This window comes from Pseudonaja textilis, chromosome 6 (assembly GCF_049901715.1).
Source record: "Pseudonaja textilis isolate UNSWEBS1 chromosome 6, rPseTex1.2, whole genome shotgun sequence".
NCBI lineage: Eukaryota > Metazoa > Chordata > Lepidosauria > Squamata > Elapidae > Pseudonaja > Pseudonaja textilis.
The window spans coordinates 60,518,895-60,538,567 of NC_141995.1; the positions used below are offsets into that span (position 1 = coordinate 60,518,895).

Sequence of the window (19,673 nt, forward strand, 5' to 3'; positions counted from 1 at the left end):
TAGTGTAGAGCCATATTAACAGCATCACCTGTCGATCTAGTTGCTCAGTATGCAAACTGCAGCAGGTCTAGCAGCAGGTCCATGATGATTTTCAGGTGGGACAGCACTAGCCTTTCAAAGGTTTTCATAACTACAAATGTTAGAGCAACTGGTCTGTAGTCATTCAGTTCCTTGATGGAGGGTTTCTTTGGCACTGGGATGATAGTAGAACATTTGAAGGAGGAAGGAAGGAAATCTCTAGTGATTTACTGAAGATTCGGGTGAAAATGGGGGTCAATTGTTGGGCACAGACTTTTAAGCAAGGAGGAGTTATCTTGTCAGGCCCTGGTGCTTTTCCTGGCTTTTGTCTGTGGAATAGATCTTGCACTTCTTTTTCTGTAAACACCAGAGGTTGTAAACGCAATGGGTTGGGGTCAGTTGTGGAAGGTTTGGCTCTTGGTGGTGTGGTCTGAGATGGGGTCAGTTGACTAAAGGAATCCCTAGTGTTTTATTGAAGATTAATGAAGATTATAATGAAGATTATTTTACTGTATCAAAATTACAAAATTAATCAAAAGACTTTTTCCTCTCATAAAATGTCATGTCTTCCCAAGATAATTCTCCTTTATGTAACTTTCAAGTCTGATTCTTCATGTTATTATGTAGTGAAAATAGTTATCAAATTCTCTATTGGTACAAAATGAAATGCCTAGTATTGTAATTGAGAATAAAAAGAAGTTAATACTATGCAACTGATGTTACACAATTAACCCATGGACTAACTCAAAGTGTTAGTCTTAAAATTAATACTTGCACAGTGAGTATGTCCAACTTTATTATTCTCAGTTCTTATTCTATGTTCTACAAAAATCTTCAACTCTTCAGTAGTAATTATCTCCCCAGGATCCCATTTGCAAATCAGAAGTTAAAATGGCTCTGCTATTTGAGCCCATCTATTTGTCAGGAAACCATTAGGCTTTCAAGAAGCAAGAGCCACAAGCCAGAGCCTCTTTCTAGAACAAGGAAAATTTCTTCTCTCTTGTTTTTATGTAGAATTTTTAAATAAAATTACATTTTTGAGAAATATAAATTTTGTTTAGTGTGTACCATCTCAAGCTTTTAAAAAAGCAGCATATTTAAACATAACAAACAAACAAAAATACTCTACTTAGCATTAATGTTGTGACCAAAGATATTTATAATGCCACACTCAATGTATATGTACTTCACTTATTTCCTCATATAATTTGCTCCAGAAACCTACTTTCATAATGAAAAATGGCAGTATAAGCTATCGCATCATTCTTGTACTATGGAATGCTGACACTAAGACTCTGGTATTTCAAAATACAAATACTTTTAAACAATAGACAAATATTATAACATTAAACTAAAATATGACTTCTTCAGCTAGAGTACCCAAATCATTGGCAAACTAATTAGGCAACATAATGCTCTCTCAGATGATAAAGATTTGGTTCTGATTTGTTAAATGATGTAACATTATGTCAGCATACCAGTGGAAGATACACAGTCTGGTTTAATATGTTGAAAAGAGACAAAGTAAAATTGAGCTTACCTAGATAACACATCACAAATTTGCTCTTTGGAATGAGGTAACAATAATTCATTGATATGAATCTTCAGACATAGAGTTAATGTAAAATGTACTTTAAATATCCATCACATAAAAATGCATTCTGCACATAATAATTACTTATTATAAAAGCAAGGCAACTTCTATACAGGGAATAATTTGATCATATCTGTTTTCACAGTAGAAAAAAGTTAATGATTAGCAATTTTATAGTCTAATTCTCATACTGTAACATACACTATACAAATATTGACAGCTTACCGTATGATAACCTCTAGGTAAGGGTGGCTTCCCTACAGGATAAGCATCAACAGTATCAATAATTGTTTGTCTTTCTCCTTTTTGGTTGATTTTTCTAAATCTCCTTCTCGATTGTCTATGTGAAGCTTGTCGCTGGAAATACTCTTCATTTTCATCCATGTAATCCACCTAATAAATAAGCAAATATAATAATGTATTTTCAATGTATTTTAAGCAACATTACCAGATGGTCTCTAATGCATTGGCAAAGATTTGTTTTATTCTGAGGATATGAAATCATAGTTTACTACCTACAAATTTTATATTTTAAATAGTGAATTCAACTGCTTTAAAAGAAAATGAATTTTAGATGTTATTTCTATCCTGGATCTCACCTACAGTTGTTACATTTTACAAATGTATTTTAACTCTGTCTTAAATTTTATTGTGTTTATTATCTGTATTAGTCTTTGGCCAGTAGGTTACCTTCATCCGGCTCCCATGAGAAGTCACCCACAAGCATGACCAACGCCACTGAAGTACCAAACCCTGCTCTAACCCTGACTGAACGGAGTCTAGATAATTTGCTTTATCCAGACTTCTCGGAAGCTGCCATGCAACGCTCTTTACCAACTTCCCTAGAAAGGAGAGGTTAGACAAAAATTGTCCAGGCTAGCTGGGTTGAATAATGGTCCTTTGAGGAAGGGACGCACCACGACCTCGTTAAGAACTGACAGGACCATTTTCTCTCTTCAGGAGGAGTTAACTATTGGCCAGATTCCCTCATCCATCCCCTCCTGAGAGGCTTCATTAACCAGGAGGGGCACAGATCTAACCCACAGGTGGCTGAGAGAGCCCTACCCATTTCCTCAGGTTCAACAGGCTCACACTTGTCCCAGATCACCTTGCAAGATGTAGTTCCCATCACCTCCATAGACTCTGCCCTAAGGGTCCAATGTAGAGCAAATGCAACCAATTTTATCTGCCAGGTGCTCAGCATATTCTTCACAGCAATCTTTTAGGTATATTTCAGCGTTGCTCCCTCCAAGTAGGGAACAAGTCACCTGGAAGAGGCAGCTATCAGCAAACACAAAAAGGGAAGAGAAGTAGCTCCTAGTAGTATTCACAACCCTTCTTGCTATGAGTTAGGCATTCATAGCGGCTCTAGCTCTTGTCCAATTGTCTTCGGTCCTTGTGTTTCTCCAGAGATGGTCTAGATGCCCCTTAATCCACTTAGGTTCCCTTAATTCCATTGTGTACCATGGGGTAACATCAGGAATCCTGGGTGTGGAGACACTACTAAGGCACAATCTGATCTAAAGCTACTGTCACTGTTTTTTCCACACAGTCACCAAAGCTTCAATCACACCGAGTAGCGGGCTTTCCAAAATAACCCCATGTTCCACCTGGAATCCAGTTGGGTCCATTAAGCACCTGGGATGGGCTGATCCAATAGGTTCAGCCTCCCTGTGGATGGAAGTGGCACCTGAGAAATTGAGGATCAACCGTGAGTGGTCTGCCCTTGGCACAAGAGAAATCAAAATCTCCTCCAATTCCAGAGCACTCTGGCATTGCTCTGACAGAAAAACCAGATGTATTAGTGCTACTATGAACTTGCTGCCCTTTTGGACTAGGCTTCAAACAGTAATACAATATTCGTGTAAAATAGTTTCCTTTAAATCTTTGCTGTTACCAAGTTCTTCACTGATACTTCTATGTAGCTTTCTTGACAACATTACTGAAGTAGTTTGCTATTGCCTTCTTCAAGGTGGCTGTTGCTGTTTTTTCAACACCCCAATTCAGCCTGGGATTTCATGATATTCCCACCCAAATACTAAGTTCAAACTTGTTTACTCAAACACTGTTAAAATAAGCAAATTAAACCCTGCATTGTTGGCATTTGTGAAGTGGCCTGACCTACTTTGTAGCTCTCATTTCTCCTAAAGTGTGAAGCAGAGGTGGGCTGCTGGGGGTTCGCGGGGGTTCGAGAGACCCTCTAGCTAAGATTCTACACAGTTCAGAGAACCCCCAAATCCCACTCTCGTCTGGCCCCGCCCACCCCGCCCCTCCCAACATGGCCCGTTCTGAATGCAGGCAAGTGCAGGGCGCGCACAGAGACTTGGGGAGGGCAAAAAACGGGCATCCTGGAAGTTCGGGAAGGCTGGAAACAGGCCCATTTCCGGCTTCCAGAGAGCCTCTGGAGCCCAGGGAGGCCGTTTTCGCCCACCCAGAGGCTCGAGGAAAACCTCCAGAGCCCAGGGAATGCAAAAACACCACCCCGCTGAGGTGCAGGAGGCTGACTAGGCCACGCCCACCATGGCCACGCCCACCCAGCAACCAGGCAGAGAACCCATTGCTCAAATTTTTGAATGGTTTGAAGAGATATATTGGTCACAAGCTCAGCCAAACTAGGAACTGAAATTCGTTGTCACTTCTAAACTGTGTGGAAATAAGGAAAGATGAAGGAACTTAAATTTATGCAAAACAAGATGGGATCTATTTAAATTAAGGAAATTATAAAATAAATTAAAACAACAAAAAGTACTGCTCCGATTTATTTTTCCCCACACTTTTGAAATCATTCTTTATTGGGGCTGGGGTTAAAACCTACAAAGCAAACAGTTAAAGTTTTTTGTTTTCCTATGGACAAAAACTTTCTTTATCAGATGTTCCAAGTCACTAAAAAAATTAAGATTGTAGACAGTCTCCCTATTGCTAGCAGAGGTATTTTGGCGAATAATAACTACAATATAGCAAAATGACTTTTTACAGGCATTAATCTAGCTATACTTACCACAATCATTTCAGATGGTTCTAGAACAATGCATTCACAGCCACGCCTGAAGCTTCCTGCAGAGCGTTTCCCAAAACTAAAGGAGAGAAAAAACATTTAGAAAAAAAAACTGAAAAATCAAAGAAACTTCTAAACAAATTAAGGCTATAACAACTGTTAGCTGATATCATTGCTAATAGCAATAACACTTACTTATATACTGCTTTACCATTAATACCCCACATTTAAATAATGAGTTCAACTATTCTAAATGGATTATGTTACCACTTATAATGCTGTTACCCAGACTTTTTTATTCTTTGGTTGAGCTGAAGGTTGACTGCAGAACAGATAGCAACCACCTTCTATTAATCCTGTTCCTAAATAATCACAGTAACAACCATATATTTAGAAGATGATTTGGGAGCAGTTTATTTAAACTAATCAAGTTTTTCTTAGGGTGGACTGATTTGCAGGCTTTCTGGAGCAGTCTCTCTCTTTAGACTCCACTTTTTCTTTACAGTTACCAGCTGGCAAGAACACTTTGAATTTGACATCTACCTCCAAAGGTATTTTATATGGAATAATGTGTGACAGTTAAAATAACTATTTGTTCCTAATTATATACTGTACAAGGTTTATAATATCCCAATATTCTAGACCAGGAGTGTCAAACTCACAGCCTGTCGGATGGATGTATTATGCGCTGGCCATGCCCACTCCTGGTTTAGCGAAGGGGGGGAGTTGTGATCTGTCATGTGACGACATGAGTTTGACACCCCTGTTCTAGATAATTTGTCCCTTATCATCACAATGATCTCACTTGGACAAAAAAATAAAACAGGGAATTGTTGCTCAAAGAACACTAGGAAATCACTGATTAAAGGTTCAATGAATAAGGATATGGTCAGATTTTCTTCATTGTGGGTTTCTAAGGAAAAGGAAATAGACTGAATTGTTATAACCTAGCAAATTATTAGAAAACATATTTTAAATCATTGTCAGGCCATCAGTTTATCTTTTAATTTTTAAATTTTTATTTATTAAAATAGTGAAATATACAGGAATTACTCTTTAGTAGGAATATAAAATAGTGATTATAAAGTTAAGAAAACATTAGGCATAATAGAAATATCAATATAAATATAAATTCCTAGCTATGGGCTCCAATTCTAGTAGCTTTTTCTCTTTGCTATTTATGCTTAAAATGCCAATTAGCAACTAAAATCCATTTGATCTGTTCAAGCATTGGCCAATAAAGTAGCTCTATTATTTTAATAAAACAATACAAATAAAAGTATTATAGAGGACACTTAGTGGTAGATGTCACCCCAAACTTGTGTCTTCTATTTCTCATCCAACTCCTCATCAACAGTAGTTTGACTAAACTTGGTAGATGTATTTACTTTTGCTATTATGTACAGATAATGCAGCAATTCTTTGCTCATGCCGGATGATTTAATAGAGGACTTTGGTCTTTCATCTCCTATGGCTATACTACAAAACTTATCATTACAAGTAGTTCTTTACTTACAACCATAATTGAGCCTTGCAATTACGGTTGTATGTCATGATGACTGCAAAGCAGATCATCACTTAACCAACTTGATTTTGCAACCTTTTTCTGGTGATCCCTAAAGCAAATACCACAGTTGTAAAGCAAATGCTGCACTTGTTAAGTATACCCATTGTTCAATGTAGGTCAGTTTTTGCTAGGAATTGGAAATAAATGCCAGTTTCCAGCAAAAATGCCATATTACAGTAGGTTGCAACAACAGCTGTACATGTGAGCCAGTTGTTGAGCATCCAAAATACAGTCATATGATTGAGGGAATGGCATCTGAACCAGGTTATAAGTAGCTTTGGGGGGGCTTAGTCATAACTTCAAACGTTTGTTAATTTTATCCATTCATTCATCTATCCATCCAATTTACATATCATCAAATCAATACTCACAGCCATTCACAGCAACCCAGTAAAAGGATACAGTCAATTAAAATGCCCATAGAATCATAAAATCCAAATTACAAATGCATAATTTTAATAAGTATAAATAACACAACCAAAGTACTAGACAAAAATTGAATTTAACATTTGCATTGAATTTAACACTCTGCTCTTAGAAAACACCATAATCTTGAGTTCTCTAAAACATCTCACAGTAGTTTAATGTCAGCAAAGTAGGCTATTCTAGCAAAAATGAATTATAAATTTGTAAAAGCTTCAGTTCATTGGAGAAGATGCAGTTTAATTTGCCTGTAATCCCATTTACTGAATTCAATCAACTAAGGCATTAGCATTCTTCTCAGTAGGGTTAATAGCTACTAGAGGATAATTTTCATTTTCTTAAAGGAGACCTGGGGAGAGGAAATATCTAGCCTAACAATGTAATCCAGAGTTTAGTGTAAAGTATTTATGGAGTTCCATAAAGGCACCAGGTCTGAGATACTGATCTTCAGAAAGGCTTGATGGTTTTCAAACAGGACAATAACATGAACTATTCAATTACAACAGATTATACCAAATACCTGGATCCAGTGAGCCATTTTTCCAAAACAACCTCATGAGATATTTCACTTCATTCTTAGAACACAAAGTCAACTATTTGAGATAAAGTTGCTGAAACCAATGTGAATAAATACTCATTATCAAAGGAACTGAATATTAAGTGTAAAAAGATGAGCTTAGATATTTTTCTATTTATATTGTGATTACTCCGGTCAATCAGACTAGAAACATACTTTAACTATATACAATGGAAATACAGAAGAAAGAAATGCCACCACCTAATTCTGCAGCAGGAAGTTAATACATTTCATCTCTCCTTATGTAGATCTGGCAACAGCTAGTGATTAAAGCATCCTGGGCAGGTCAAGGAATTTCTCAAGATTGCAGTCTTCCACTTCATAATAACTCTTCATAATAACAAGCACTATAATTTTGACTCAATTTTATGAATACTCCATAAAGGAGTATAAACATCAGATAAAACTGCTTGAAGACTAAGTCAAGACCACAGACTGTTAATAATTAGTCTTCCTTACCCTTAGCAAAAGGCTATGCATGCATAAAGGCTATGTGTGCTTTTGTGTTAATATAGGTTCATAGTTCGTCTCATAACTCAATTCAGTCTACAAGGACAATGTCACAATGGGGTTGCAAGTCAAAATGTACATCATTCAAAATTATGCTGCATTTCAGAATTCTTTTAAAAACAATGCTTACAACAGCAAATAACAGCATTCCAAACTTTCCAGAAAATTAATTAATTTTATATAGCTTTCTGTCTTATATCCGTGAATCTGGAAGCCTCACAAAACTATACAACAAAAGCAATACTCAATTACAAATAAACAACTAAAATAAAACCATTAAAACCAGTGGTGGGATTCAACCGGTGTAACTACCAGTTCGCTAATTACGTTTTGCGCATGCATGCATGGGTTTGTCTGCATGTAAGGAAGAACTGTTGCAGGACTTGTGCCAAAAATGTAACTACAATGTCCTGTGTATATAGGAGACCCACAGAGACAACCATCATAGAAGACCTAAAATTTAGAGCATGTAGCTTGTAGTAGAGAGACCCCACTGAAAGTATGGCAGTGCAGTTTATGTGAAGCCTGGTATCCAGGTTCAGTCCACAACAACATCAGAAATAAATAACATAGAAGTAATAACTGTAGAGCCAAGAAACTGTATGGTCAGAGTATAAACCATCATTAACTGAGTTCAAGTGTGACAAATTTAATACATTTTATTTATTAATATTTACAGACCCCTCACATCCCGGACAAAACTGTTTCAATTCCTACTCTCAAAACGATGCTATAGAGCACTGCACACCAGAACAACTAGACACTAAAACAGTTTTTTCCAGAATGCCATTACTCTGGTAAACAAATAATTCCCTCAACACTGTCCAACTATTTACAAAGTCTGCACTACTATTACTGTTAATCTTCTCATTACTCCTTATCATCCATCCCCTGTATGACTATAACTTTGTTGCTTGTATCCTTACGATTTATATTTACTGTTTCCCAGTATGATTTGATTGTTTATTGTACCCTATAACTATTATTAAGTGTTGTACCCTAGGATTCTTGACTCTTGATGACTGTATCTTTTCTTTTATGTACGCTGAGACTATTTGCACCAAGACAACTTCCTTCTGTGTCCAATCACACTTGGCCAATAAAGAATTCTATTCTATTTAATAAGGATAAAATTATTTTTGTCACTGAAGACTTTGTCACAATAGCATCTGGGGTTATCCTGATGATGACAGAAATGTGGAGGCTGTTATATAGTGGGCAGATTTGAATAACCTGGTTCTTTTATGTGACAACATATTACCAGCTTTATTTAACAGTGAAAGATACCGCAGGGGATATAACCCAGACTTAATATTTGTGAGTAATCATACAATCCAGCAAAGTGACAAAGTAGTCTGCCCACCTATCCCAAATTCCTAGCCCCCACCAATTATGTGTCATGTTATTGCTGTAGTTTGACCTCAAGAGTATCCCATTTAGACATAAAAGTAAAAAAGCTAAAGTTAAAAAAGGTGACTAGCCTAAATTTCAGACACTACTGGGCAGTGCTGTTACTCCGTTAATACTTAAACCAAGCTATTACAGCAAATTTGAGGAGGCTGTTAAAAAATGTTCCCAGTTATCAATCCCTCGGGGCTGCAAAACCAATTATATCCAAGGCCCTTCAACAGAAACAAAGAGTAAATTGCAGAAGTATATTACTCTTTTTGAGGCTGATCCTATGGCAGAAGACACAGTGAATGCAGGACAGCAGTTAATTACTTCTATAGATGAAGCTAAGAGAGAAAGCTGGATTAAAATAATGGAGGAACTGGACATGAGCACAAGTAGCCACAACTAGACACAACAACAGCTTTTTCCCAAACGCCATCACTCTGCTAAACAAATAATTCCCTCAACACTGTCCAACTATTTACTAAGTCTGCATTACTATCACTATTAATCTTCTCATCACTCCTATCACACATCCCCTCCCACTTGTGACTGTATAATTGTAACTTGTTGCTTGTACCCTTATGATTTATATTGACTATTTCCCAGTATGATTTGATTGCTTGTTGTACTCTATGACTAACATTAAGTGTTATACCTAATGATTCTTGATGAATGTATCTTTTCTTTTTATGCACACCGAGAGCATTTGCACCAAGACAAATTCCTTGTGTGTCTAATCACACACTTGGCCAATAAAGAATGCATTCATTCATTCATCATACATTCATTCATTGAAGAATTTGAAGAATTTGAAAGCAGAGTGTGCCTATGGAAAGATACTAAGAATCAATCCTGAATGGAACCAACAGAGGAGCTGGCAACTGGGTCTGACAAAAGCTGGGAAGTATGGAAATGGTTGAACAGACTGCACACAGGTACACGAAGATTCAGAGACACTCTGAACAAATGAGGTTATGTGATGGTTTATACTCTTTGCAATTATGGTGACATGCAGACAATACGCCTACTTGTCCTCTGTGTCCCAATCAGTGTAGCAGGCAGGCATGACAGAATGGAATTAATATTGCTAGCTTTGGGGCAAGATCTGTTTAATTCATATATATTTTAATCTTGTATTTTATGTTTTACGTCGCGTATTATGCCTCATTCCAATGGTGATGTTTCTGAAATGAATAAACACCCGGCAATAGTGGGACAAAAATTGTGCTTCTCTCCTTGATCATAGTACCCTTCTGGACCAGTTTTGGGGATTGGAGAGGGTGGCAAAATATTGTGCTGATTCTCCTCTTTGGGGCTAGTTCCAAGCATGGTGATAAGGGAGCCGATGTCCAACCCACAGCCCTTGTTATGTGGGATGCTGTAGGCTTCAGTGCTCTCCCCTCTCCTATTTAACACCTACATGAAGCCACTGGGTTAGGTCTCCCGCTGGTTTAGTGTAAGCTATATATTTCCATCATGGAATCTCCAAGCAATGCCATGGAGGTCCTATCTGACCAATTGGAGGCGGGGGAAAGGGTCTGGATAGAGAACAATTTCAGCTCAACCCTAGGATTCTCCTGGTTCTGGGCCATCTCGTGTTCTGGATGAGATTGCACCACCTCAGGCAATTTTGCACTCAATTTGGGGTGCTCCTAGATTTCAACTCCTTTTCAAACAGCAGGCAACACGGCCAGGAGGTCCTTTGCTGGATTTCATGTTGCAGTGTTTTAAAGTCAATAGACAAAGGTCCAGAAGAAACACAATCTACATGTTATATATTTTAGACAATAGCAATTATATTACAGGTTTGGGACTGAAATGTTAGCATCTTATATTCCCACTGAAGATATACATTTTATTATAAAATGAATATGAATTAATATCAGATATAAAATCATAATTTAGGTAGCATTTCAAATAAAGTTTTGAAAAAGAACAGATTTTGTGCTCTGTACCAGAAACTGCCTACATGTATAAAGTTTCTATTGTATTTTCAGTGTATTGTACTTTTAGTGTAATACACTTATATGTTCATATCAACAGACGTAAATATTCTATTGAAATATGCAGTATTGGTAACTGATATAGCTTTAAATATGCAGATGCAATCAATTTCTCTTTGAATATCTAAACTAAAATGAATTCCAAACATACCTGCTCCTTGGAAGAAACATTGATTCTTTGATAAATACTGAACCAGACAGAAGAATATACCAACAGGTCCCAATATCATCAGGGCTGTTTAAAAAAATGAGAAAACTTTAGGTTATGTGGTTTTAAAAGAAGAAAAAGTAGATAAAAGTCATGAAAGAAAACATATACAACAGTGCTGCAATTCACATAAGTAACAGTGGTAAGTTAGTCTTAACTGATGAATATTTTCTAAATATATTTTTTCACTATGTCTTATCATATACATTTCTACAGGATAAACAATTTACTTATTTTCTTGTTTATTTTACTATTATATCCTGACAAATCATATACTCACAGCAGTTTATCAATAAAACCAAATACAAAATCCTTACAGCAACAAAATCGATAAAACATCTTTCCATCCTAACCTACTATCCATATTAGCAACCATAAATATTAAAATCACTGTTAATTAAACTCTCTGTGGAAAAGCCCTATTTTTGAATGTCTTCTAAAATGCCACCCAGAAGGGTGGCATTTTACATCGCCAATAGTAAACTGCTTCATATGGATGGAATACAAGCTTGCTCTATTCAGGACTCAGGACTCAGCATCCATATTCAGTGCACACATACTAGAGGGACTAGCTCTTCCAGAAGTAGGTATTCCTCAGTCATAAAAGGCTTTATGAGTAAAAACTAATACTTTGATCTGTATGTAGAAGTTCACTGCCAGCCAATCCAGTGCCCACAAAATCAGTAAATAAGGCAAGTTATTTGTCCATACTAAAACTCTAGTCTATAAACTAACTGGGCATAGGGCAAAACATTTTCAATTAAGGTACTTCAAATGGGCTAACTTGCACAAATGTGTCTAAAATCTAGGACCCATGACTCCCACAGAAATTTTATGACATAAACCTTCACCTAAAGCATTTAATGACATAATACACAGTATCATCAAACATTTCCTCTGGTCAACTTCTGATTTTTGATTGTGCTATACAGTTCAACATTGCTTACTTTCAAAGCAAATACATCTTTGAATATTGTATTAAATTTTTAAGAACTTTTCTAGTAAAGACAGTGTATTAGAAGCTCTACCACTATTGAAGGCATAGAGGAATCTGGTAAGGAAATATCTATGAAAACTGAACCAAGAGGTCATAGTTTCTATTCAGAGCATATCATTAAACGGAAAAAAAATCTAATTTATTTCCTTTAGGATCAAAAATATTGATAGATTACAGAGATCCTTAAAAGTTTGTGAACCCTTTTAAATGTTCAGTATTTTTGCATAAATATGCTCTGCAATATGACTTAGAAGACTACTTTTCATTCAAGCCTAACGTTTCAATTTGCATCTCATCTAACCACAGATTATTCTTCCAATAGTCTTCTGTCTTATCCATATGATCATCTGTAGACAGGAAGCAATGTTCCTTTTTTTTCAAGTAATGGCTTTCTCTTTGCAATTCTATTGTACATATCATTGTTCCATGTTCTCCCAATGGTAGTCTGATGAATATTGGCATTTGCTAATGCAAGAGAAGCTTTTAATTCTTTAGGCACCAGCAAGGTTTGAGACATTATGAAGCATTAATGCTATGCTCTTGGTTGATCAAACATTCATGGGGAGAGTAACACTGATGTTGAATTGATTCCATTTGTACACGATCTGCTAAACAGTTGATTAATGGAGTCCAAACACTTTAGATTCCAGCTGTGTAGTTTCATCACCTTCTGGTGAGCATCAACAACTGTTTTTCAGAGATCTTCAGACATCTCTTGTGTTGAAGCCATGACACACTTCCACAAACTTTAATTGGGAATACCTAGCATTCTATTTTAAAAAAATAAGGTAGGACCTCCCTCTCCCACACCCCTGATTATCATTCCATTGATTGAACATCTGACTCTAACTTCCTCTTCAAATGAACTGATAATATTAGTGGTCCACATACTTTTGCCACATACAAATATGTACCTTTAGATCATTTTCTTCAACAAATAAATGAATAAGTATAAAGGTTTTACACATTTGTTTATTTAGGCTATCTTATGTCCAATTTTAGGACCTGGTAGAGATCATATCACGTTTTAAGTCATATTTATGAAAAAATATTGAAAATTCAAACAGATTCACAAACTTTTAAGCACAACAGTACTTTTTGACAAGTGAGCTTTAGGACTAACCGGCAATGAAGTCAACAAATGATTTAAATATTTGTGCTTGAAATACATAGGATTGTAAATATCAAGTTTATGCTGCTCTGCCAAATAATCTGCAGAATAAACCACAAAATAATTCAACTGGCAAGTAAGACCAGAGAATGAAATTAAACTAGAACTAGTATTCTGAAACAGTTTAAATAAAAATGGTTAAATAAATTGTTAGCTAAATAAAAATTGTTTTTATTTCTAAGTCTCTAACTAAAGGTAATCATCGACTTAACCCCACAACTGAGTCCAACATTTCCATTTCTAAGCAAACTAATTGTTACGTGTGTTTTATGACCTTTCTTGCCATCATTGTTAAGTGAATCACTGCAATTGTTTAGCAACACAGTTGTTAAAGGAATCTGGCTTCACCATTGATTTTGCTTGTCAGAAAGTTACAAAAGGTAATCACATGATCCTGAAACTCTGCCACTGTCATAAATATACGTCAGCTGCCATGCATCCAAATGTTGATCATGGGAATGCTGCAACAGTTTTGAGTGTGAAAAATTGTCATAAGTCACATTTTTCATTGCCATTGTAACTTTGAATGGTCACTAAATGAATATCTGTAAGACAAGGACTATCTCTAATGTCATGAAACTGTTGGGAATTGTAGTAATGTGAAAACAACTCAGTTATGTATAAGAAACATAATTTCCCTCCCTCCCAAAAATTTTAGAATGATCACACATAATATAAGGAGTATATTTTTTAAAATATCTGATAGCATAAAATATAAAATACTTCTAAAACAAACTGCAACAAACAATATTACAACTGCTTTACACTATTTGTTTCAATTAGGAACATGGTTAAGAAATACATTTTTTTTCTCAGTACAGTTAAAGACAACACAATGCTATTTGAAAAAGTAACCAACCATGAATATGCAAGGTTCCCAAAAAGAAATAATATAAAATTAAAAACTCACTAGTATAAAACTTCATTGGCTTCATGCCGCTCATATCTCACAGTTTCACACATGATTCTGTAAAACAATTAAAAAGGCATTTTTAATGTGATATAAGAGTTTAGCTAATTATTGCTATTTAGCATTAATTTTCATGACTGTTTTAGCTATTAAGTTTCTTGTCCTCTCTACTTGTATTATTAAGGTCATATGGACCAGTTCAGGAGGAGCTAAACCTAAAGTCTATACAATATTATGTGTTCCTTTGCCTATATTCAAAGACTGTTAGATATCTGAATTATTTTCCTTTGTGATCTGCAATATTAGGTGAGGGAGACAAGACAAGAGGAAACGATCAGAAAACAGACAATTTCATCCATGTTTGGTCCTTTCTTATTCCCAATGTCAGTAACATTGCATTGTAATTGGTTTCCACATATATATCAAAACAGATGAACAGAATGTAGATACTGTGTTTATTATATTCTGTGATATTTCATTGTGCATAATTGCCAACATAATAGAAGATGCTATTTTACTGTAAATTAAATAACTCATTGAGTATTAAGAAATGGTCAACTGAGAGAAAACACAATGAATTCTGCTTTATGAAAACATTTAAAATAATTCACAAAGTAGTGAGAACAATATTATGCTATTTAGAAAGATCTTGACAACATTGTGCAGAAATATATTAAGAAGCGTATGAGAGAACCAGGGCAAAGTATTAATGAATCCTTTATTAATATCATCAGAAAAGATACTCCAGGAAAGAGTGTTTACATGCAGATATCTACATGACACGCTTGATTGTGAGGTGAAGCTCCTTCAAGAGATATCTACAGAAGCCGACTTCTTAGAGACATTCTACATACACAACAGAAATAATTTCTAATGATTTGCTAATGAAGAATTCTAGGTGGAAGCATTTTTTTCGTAAAAACATTATCACCAAATAGTAAGCTAAGCAGAATAATTGCCATTGTTGTATATATCTTCAATTAAACTAATTAGAATAGTAAAATATACCAGAAATTGAAAACCATGATTACTTTCTAAAAATTGTGTCTATCCTTTAATGTCAATATTTGAAATAGTTAATAGTAAAGGATAGGCACATTTAGTGTCCAGAGTATATATTTTTCTTAATAAACCTACATTTAGATGAAATATAACTTCTCAGGTGTGATAATTCCAATTAAAAGTAAAACTGGTAGCATTCCTAAATGAAAATTGCCAAGTTGAAAAATGGAGGCACCATCACTTCCATTTGGTTGCAGATACAGTGCTTGATTTTTCCTCAGCTTTTCTACAGCAATTGTCATAGTTAAATACAGTCATTTCTAACTTCCAGAAGTCACCTTTGGCATTTCATAATGATAATTAGCAAAATGTAGTTGCAATGCTGTGAGAAATCTGATGGATACACATTCCTCTCCCTCATAACTTACTCATAATTGTCTAACGGAGAACCATATTTTATCAAATAAGAGAGACAGAGATTTAGATGAAGTTACACCCTCTTTGAATGGACAGATTCACATCCTCCCTAATCTAGTTCTGCCACTTGAAATTTAGATATCATTGGGGGCTAATTTGGATTAAGCAACACTCGTTTACCAGCTGCAACATCTTGAATAGGAAGTCTGCTCACAATCATTTGCGTTATTATCCTTCAACCTTATTAGTTCGCGAGACTGCATTTAAAGTTAGTTCAGAGGCTAAATTTGATGCAAATCATATCTGAACATATTTAATAAAACCTTGTTCCTGAAGCCTGTTCCAAGTAAGGTTAGGTTAAAGTGCCAGATTATTTTTTAAACCTTATAATGCTTGCAGCATGTAACCTTAAGGATTGCTTTCCTTCAACATGCCTGAAAAATCGTCTATTGACCCCTTTCTCTAAGTCTCTAAGAACTCAACAACATTTTTCCAAATAAGTACCAGAGGCATATTTATAACTAATAAATGAAGATAATAATAATGAATAGCTATAGAAATAACTCTTAAGACTTATATACTGCTTCATGATGCTCTACAGACCTCTCCAAGTGGTTTAACAGAGTCAGCATATTGCCCCCAACAATCTGGGTCCTCATTTTACAAAACTCAGAAGGCTGAGTCAACCTTGAGCCAGTCAGGATTATATAGGATAATTAAACCTAATTAAATATAATACTGCACATTTATTTAAGTAATATGTTATCTTAAAAATACAGCAAGCCACCCACAAGAGCAGCCAAACAGAAGGTCATTCTCTTCCACTCTCATGGGTTGGCCAATTGACTATTTTTCAAGACTATGAACAGGATAATTTCAGATGGCAAGCCACATCTGGACTGCTGTTATAATTTAAAGTATGTGGCCATTAATAAGTAGGCTTGTTTGCTTGCAGAACTCTAGTGATTAAATGTTTCCCATAAGGCAGGGGTCTCCAACCTCCAGGCCATGGACTGGTACTGGTCCAGTCTGTTGGTAATTGAGGTGTAGAAGTGGCAGTTGAGCATGTAAAGAAGCTTCATTTGTGCATGCATGGAATCTAGGTTGTGCATGAGAAACCATCTCCACCCTACGACCACCGCTTCCACCATTGCTGGTCCATGGAGTCAGAAAGGTTGTGGACCACTGTCATAAGGATTTTGCCAAGCACTAATGCTACTTTCATCTAATGACAGATCATAAAAAATGTAAGCTCATCCAGGAACTTGGCTGAGCATTCTTTTGGTTTCTAATTTACTTTTACTGGAGTAACTTACACATATGTATAACATATGTGCACACACCAAAAAAATACTTATTCTTTCATTTGAAATTTTGAAATTTCATATACTTACAAATATTTCAATTGGAAATTTTGTGATAATTTTTTTAAAATTCCTCGATAAGGAAAAAGAAGACACTCTTAAATTAACTGTTAACTTTATTAAGATTTTAGAAGACATTTATATAAATAAAAATAATGATGGTCATGTTTTTCTCATTCATTGAAAACTGTGTAATAATTCATGATAGTCATGCAGAATAATAAGAGGTCAGTTTTATTTGAAAAATGAGAATTTGAAAGATGAGTATTACATGCACAGTTTCATCTAAATCATTATTTACTTCTGACTTGTGTTATTTTCCTTTAATATTAATTTTATCTATAATTAAAATAATTATATAAAAATGCAAAACAGTAATCAATTAAAGCAATACTTTGTAGCAAAATTGTATAGGCCTAAAAACAGAATGAAATACAATCAATTCAGCTTACCTGAGCTGATGTTCTCTTAAATTAGACAAAGCTTCCATTCCATGTAAATAAGAATATACTATCTCCAGATCCTGGAAAAAGAAGAGAACGAACATTTAATGGGAAAGTATGACAGATACAATAGTTCCTACTTGTATAATAAAAGGAACTCAAACCAAATAATTTGATTGTATACAGTGTGTTATTGACCTACCAAATGTGAACATTTCTTAATTCCATAACAGAAGATTTTTTCTGAGAAAACTGAATCCTTGGACATAATTTCAATTTTAATTAAATAATTAAATAATGCCCTTTCCGACAACACCTTCCTGATTACCCCCAGAATCAGGGGAAGAGGGGGAAAGGCACACAACAGGTCCTGGGGCCATGGGCAACACAGTGCATCCTTCTGCTCCTGGTGCTGGAAACTTCACAAAGAATCTTGGAAGATGAGTGTTCAATGGAGAGGCAAAGAGATCCAGAATTGGATGGCCAACCTGCTCCGAAAGCTCCTTGAACAGACTGGGATGCAGACGCCACTCTGACTGGTCGACTGTGGCCCTGCTGAGCCACCCTGCCTGCACATTTGAGACTCTTGAAATGTGCTTTGCCCGTATCAATGGGTGGTGTTTCTCTGCTCAAAGGAAAAGTTGGGTCTCTTCCTGCTGATTTATGTGGGCCTTGGTGGCTACATTGTCTGTGAGGAGGACATGCTGTCCCAAAACCTCCTGCTGGAAACTCCTGAGGGCCAAATAAGCCACCCTGAGTTCGAGCCAGTTTATATTGTGACGTAGCTGAGACTGAGTTGAAAACTGGGGACCGTCACTAGAGAGGCGTGTCCTCAGAATTCAACTCAGTCTGAAGAGCAATGAGACAAGAGACTACCCAACCTGGATTCTCCTGTTGACACCGTGGCGAAAGTAAAGTAATTACTAAATACCAATCATTATAAGTAACTCATCAATATCCATAAAACTAAAAGGACTAAATCCAAGATTCTGTGAATGCACAACTGGGGAAAGGGTAGGCACTTCTGTTATCTTTTAATAATTCTTGAAATTAAACTATTATTCAAGCCAGTGCATTGACAGGGTAATTGAATACCATACTAAATCTTCAGAAGATGTACTTAGTTGTATTTAGGTTTACCAACTTGGACAATATTGTGATGTGTAGGCTTCAACTTCCAGAATTTTCAGCTAATACAGCTAATAACTCTGGGAAATGAAATTCACATATCTCAATTGTTACCTAGGTTGGAAAATCTGATTTGTAATGGTATATGGGAATGACCTTAGAAGAAAAGCCACAGACTGGACAACCATCATGTAAAAGATATCTCAGAGCACAGAAATGAGGAGGAGGACATAGGAAATGTTTCAGAAGGGACCCTGCCTAGTTTTCTGGAAAGTAAAAGGAAAGTAGGGGAGATATACTTTCAATCTTACAAGATTCAGTTGAGGTAACCTTGCAATAAAGACAAAAATTGTGTTTCTTTACCTCAAAGAGCTAACAAATTTAGACTGTTTTATATAACTAATTCCCCATCAGACTTGTTTCTGAAAAGCATAAAACTGTAAACCACAATACTTTTAGGACTGTCATGATACTCAAGAATTGCTAATACTGGCACATTATTAACTGTTGTCTAAAAACAATATATTGACCTGGAAATGAGATAAGTAATCTTGATTTCTAGATCAGATTATTAGGTTAACTGTAAAAAAATTCCAGAAATTTATAAGGCTGCCCAACTCTGTAACAACTCTAGGTAATCTACAGCAAAAAAACAAAACAAAAACATTAAAAAAACAGAAGAAGAAAAGCATACGTTAAAAGACATTGTTAAAAGCATACGTATGGTATCCACTCTAACCCACAGCCTAGGGAAAGAGCTAGGTTTTCAAAACTCTTTTGAACATGGCCTGGGTGGGGGTCAGATACATTTCTTGACCAGAAATGGTGCTCTAGTCTGGAGGGCAAGTACAGCAACTAAGAACAATTCCTAGATGCCATCAGGTCATACTATTTAATGGATAGGACCTAGGGCATTGTCTAATTGTACAGTCCAGGCAGAAACCAAGAAAA

General features: G+C 35.8%; 1 protein-coding gene across 3 annotated transcripts in view; it reads right to left on the minus strand.

Annotated features, from left to right (window-relative positions):
- Positions 1–19,673, minus strand: part of RAPGEF2 (Rap guanine nucleotide exchange factor 2) — a 139,165-nt gene that overhangs the window by 81,868 nt on the left and 37,624 nt on the right. For all 3 annotated transcript variants that reach the window (XM_087936682.1, XM_087936683.1, XM_087936681.1), the window contains exons 2-6: positions 17,604–17,674; positions 14,369–14,425; positions 11,234–11,317; positions 4,611–4,686; positions 1,838–2,005 (exon numbers count right to left, since the gene is read on the minus strand). In XM_087936682.1, coding sequence (XP_087792808.1) covers positions 1,838–2,005; positions 4,611–4,686; positions 11,234–11,317; positions 14,369–14,425; positions 17,604–17,674 — 456 coding nt within the window. The remainder of the gene's footprint in view (positions 1–1,837; positions 2,006–4,610; positions 4,687–11,233; positions 11,318–14,368; positions 14,426–17,603; positions 17,675–19,673) is intronic.